General features: G+C 75.9%; 1 protein-coding gene across 1 annotated transcript in view; it reads left to right on the forward strand.

Annotated features, from left to right (window-relative positions):
- Positions 1–3,283, forward strand: part of EMIHUDRAFT_96197 (hypothetical protein) — a gene marked incomplete at both ends in the record, with an annotated part of 9,861 nt that extends 6,578 nt beyond the window's left edge. Inside the window, 7 exons of the mRNA XM_005770864.1 lie at positions 41–400; positions 499–790; positions 969–1,345; positions 1,424–1,483; positions 1,813–1,869; positions 1,942–2,469; positions 2,588–3,283. Of these exons, the coding sequence (XP_005770921.1) occupies positions 41–400; positions 499–790; positions 969–1,345; positions 1,424–1,483; positions 1,813–1,869; positions 1,942–2,469; positions 2,588–3,283 (2,370 nt within the window). The remainder of the gene's footprint in view (positions 1–40; positions 401–498; positions 791–968; positions 1,346–1,423; positions 1,484–1,812; positions 1,870–1,941; positions 2,470–2,587) is intronic.
- Between the last annotated feature and the right edge of the window lie 765 nt (positions 3,284–4,048).

The raw sequence follows: 4,048 nt of genomic DNA on the forward strand, positions 1-4,048 counted from the left end.
GGAGGAGGAGAGAGCGGAGGCGGCGCGCGCGGCGGAGGAGGCGGCGGAGCATGCCGCCGGCCTGTCGGCGCGCGCTGCCGCTTCGGAGCGTGCGAACGAGGAGGCGGAGGCGGCGTTGCGGCGGTCGAGCGCGGCGCAGCAAGACGCGGCCGAGTCGCTGCGGCGGACCGAGGCGGAGCTGCGGCGGACCGAGGCGGAGCTGCGGCGGACCGAGGCGGAAGTGCGGCGGACCGAGGCGGAGTTGCGGCGGACCGAGGCGGAGGTGCAGGAGAGGGACGCGTCGCTGGGCGCGGCGGAGGCGACGGTCCGCGAGGCCGCCGCGCGTGCGTCTTCGCTTGAGGGCAGCCTGGAGGCGGCCAGGAGCGATGCGGCGGCGCGAGCTGCGGCGGCGCAGTCGCAGGTGGCGGCCGCGGTGGCGGCGGCGGCGGCGAGTCGGCGATCGCGTGGCTTGAGGCCCTCCTGTGAACAGCGCCTATTCACACGCCCTGCTGTGAACAGGCGAGCGACGAGGCGCGGCGAGAGGCGGCGGCGAGGGCGGCGGCGAGGGCGGAGGAGGCGGCGATGGCGGAGGCGGCCCGAGCGGTGGCGCGCGCCGAGGCGACGGCGGCGGCGGCCACAGCGGCGGCGGCGGTGGAGGCGAGGGCCGTGGCGGAGGAGCGTGCGGCGGAGCTGGTGGCGGCGGAGGCGGCGGCGGCGGCGGCGGCGGCCGAGGTGGCGGCGGCGGAGCGATGCCGCTGCGACGTGCTGAGTGCGTCGTTGCGGCAGGCGGAGCGGGAGGGGGAGACGTTCGGTGCGGCGCTCTCTCTCTGTCGCTGTTCTCTCTCGTGTCTCTCTACACACCCCTCCCTCTCTCTCCCTCCTCTCTCGCCTCTCTTCCCTTCCCTCCTCTCTCTCTTCTCTCTCTCCTCTCTCTCCTCTCTCTCTCCTCTTCCCCCCTCTCTCTCACCACGCGGCTTCGGCGACCCTAGGCGTCGCGCTGCAGCGTGCGAGCGGCGCGTTGGTGGAGGGCAAGGCGGCGCTGTTGTCCGCCGAGGCGGCTGCAACGGCGGCTGCAACGGCGGCGGCCGAGGCGGCGGCGGCGACGGCGGCGACGGCGGCGGCGGAGATTGGCGTGGCGGAGGCGGAGGCGGTGCGCGCGTGGGCGGCGAGGGAGGAGGCGGCTGCCGCGGCTGCAGAGTCGGCCGCTGCGGTGGCGGCGTCGGCGGAGGAGCTGGTGGTCGAGCGGCAGAGGTCGTCGGCGAGGCAGGCAGCGGCGGCGGAGGCGCAAGAAGGGCTGCGGCGGCGGGCGGCGTCGGCGGAGGGCGAGGCGGCGGGCTTACGGCAGGAGCTGCGCGCGCACCACACGGTGTGTGGGGGGGAGGAGGGGCGGCGGCGCAGCCGCTGAGGGCGTCTCTTCACACACGGGATGTGTGGGTGTGAGCAGGTGGCGGAGCAGCGCGAGGCGGCGGCGCAGCGGTCCGAGGCGGCGGCGGCCGAGGCTGCGGTGGCGGCGGCGGCGCGCGCCGAGGCGGCGGCGGCGGCTCGCAGCGGCTCTGAGGCGCGGGCGGCAGCGGCGGAGCGGCGGCGAGAGGAGGCGGAGGCGCGCGCGGCATCTATGGAGGCGAGACGAGCGTCGCCGGGCACACAGACACTGCGGTTGGGGCGGGGGTGTCCTCACCGTTCGCCTCGCGGCCCGGGTAGGCGGAGCGGAGGCGGCAGTACGAGGCACGCGCCGCGGCGGACGAGCGCGCCGCTGCTGCGGAGTCGGCCCGCCGCGCCTCGGCTGGTGCCGCCCGCCTGTGAGCGTCGCTTCACGGCTGGTGGTGCGAATAGGCGGCCGCGCTCGCCCTCGCGTCGCACGAGCGGCAGGCGAAGGAGCGAGAGCGGCGGGTGGGCGAGAGGGCGTGCGCGGGCGGTGCGAGAAGAGCCGCCCCTCTCTTCACACCTGCTGACTGTGAGCAGGTGGCGGAGCTCGAGCGGGCGAGAGCGCAAGCCACGGAGAGGGAGAGGGCGCAGGCGGCGGAGGCGGAGCGGCTGCGTGCGCACTGCTCCACCCTCGAGGCCGCCGCCGCCACACTACGCCGGCGCTTGCGCGACGAGGCGGCGGAGGCGGAGGCGGCGCTCGCCGCTGTCAGGGCGGAGGGCGAGGCGGCGGCGGCGGCGGCGGTGGCGGCCCCGCGGGACCCTCGCGAGGCGGTGCGCGGCGGCGGGCTGGCGGCGGTGGAGAGGGAGGCGTTCGAGCGGCGGCGGGCTGGCGCGCGGGTGGAGAGGGAGGCGTTCGAGCGGCGGCTGGCCGACGCGCGGGCGGAGGTGGCAGCGCTGCGGGCGGCGCGGGCGGCGTCAGTGTCGGCGTCGGCGTCGCCGGAGCGTCCAGAGCGGCCGGTCGCGGAGGCGGAGGCGGCGGAGCTGCGTCGCGCGCTGCGGCTGAGCGAGGAGCGGCGCGCGGAGGACGCGGCGGCGCTGGACGAGCAGGCGCGTGCCGCCTCGGCTGTGCGTCCCGGCTGCATCTCGGCTACCTGTCGGCGGTACATCGGCCCCCTCCGCTACACCTCGGGCGGAACCTCGGCCTGACTCTCGACCTGAGTCTCGGCCGTGTCTGGACGAGCAGGTGCGGTACGGCCTGCGGCTGCACGCGCAGCTGCAGCGGGAGCGCCGCGCGTCGGCGTCCCCCCCGCAGCCGCACGCGACTCCACCGACGTCGGCCCCCGGCCAGGCGGCGAGGGTTGCGGCACGGGCGCGGGAGGGGGAGGGGGTGCCGCCGCTCAGGCTGCACGTGCCGATGGCGCCGCTCGACACCGCGACGCACGCGCGGACGCCCGCGCGCACCCAGCGCCGCGAAGGCGCCGCCGCGACCGCGGAGCCGGCGGCGGTCGGCGGGTCGACGGACCGCCCCTCCGCCACGCCTGCGAGGGCCGTCGCCGCGCCCTCCCCGCCCGTGTCGTGGCGCACGCCGCCACCGCCGCCAGCCACGCCGGCCGGGGGCGGCGGCGGCGGCGGCGGCGGCGGCGGTGCGGCGGCGGCGGGAGGAGGAGGCCGCGGCATGTCCCCTCCGGAGAAGGAGAACCTCTTTGCCGGCGACGACAAGCCGCAGCAGACCCCTCCCTCGCCGCGCCGCCGCGCGCCGCTCAGCGCGCCGCTCGAGGCGGAGGCGCCAAACTCGCCGCAGCCGCGCGCGCCGCCGGCCGACCCGCGCGTCTCCGCCGCCGTGGCGTCCGCCACCATGCGCGCGGTGTCGGGGCTCGCGCCGGCGCGCGGGGCGGCGGGCCGCGGGCCGACAAATACGACGCCGTTTGTGCGGGTGTGATCTGCCTGTCGACGTGTAGCTAGAGCATGCACCGATTGGAGTATAATGTCTACGTTGACGAAATGAGTAGGGGCAACACCGCTAGTACGGCTTTAGTTGGTTCGCCCCCCTTGTACCACAGTTAAAGTACTTTACGGCTCTACCACCACCACCTTGTTGCGCTTTGGAGAACGGTTTACCCCCTAGTCTACCCCTTACTAACTTAGTCTATGGCCTTACCGTGCTCTTTCGCGCGCCTCCTCGCGCCGCGCTGCCGTTCAGTGCGCCATGCGCTACGTCGCCGGTGGGAAGTTTCCGACAACGCCCTGCCGTAGCGCACGCAGGGAACCCTGGGTTTGGCCTCGTGCAGCGCCCACTCGCCCTTGGAACACGTGAGGCTTACATCATGGGGCGGGCGCTCGGTCGGCCCCCGCGAGGGATGCGTGTCGAGCATCCTGCGGAAAGGGGCCTCCTCTTCCGCAGACAGACGTCCCTGGTAGGCGTTGACGATGTTGCTCAAAGGCGAGCCCGCGTGCGACGGACCGGGCGGCGAGGTGAGGTTGCAGAGGGCCGCCGCCGCCGCCGCCGCCGCCGCCGCCGCCGCCGCCTCCGCCGCCTCCGCCGCCTCCGCCGCCGCCGCCACGGATTGCTTGTGCGTGGAGATGCGCTGCGAGTTTGTGTGGAGCCGCCTTCTTTTCATCTTGAGCGCCCTCGAACGGCGCTTGGGATCGTGCAGCTGCTCGAGCTCGCCCGCTGTCGCCTCAATGCGCTCCAGCCCCAGCTTAT

Source organism: Emiliania huxleyi, assembly GCF_000372725.1.
Source record: "Emiliania huxleyi CCMP1516 unplaced genomic scaffold EMIHUscaffold_4, whole genome shotgun sequence".
Taxonomy (NCBI): Eukaryota; Haptophyta; order Isochrysidales; family Noelaerhabdaceae; genus Emiliania; species Emiliania huxleyi.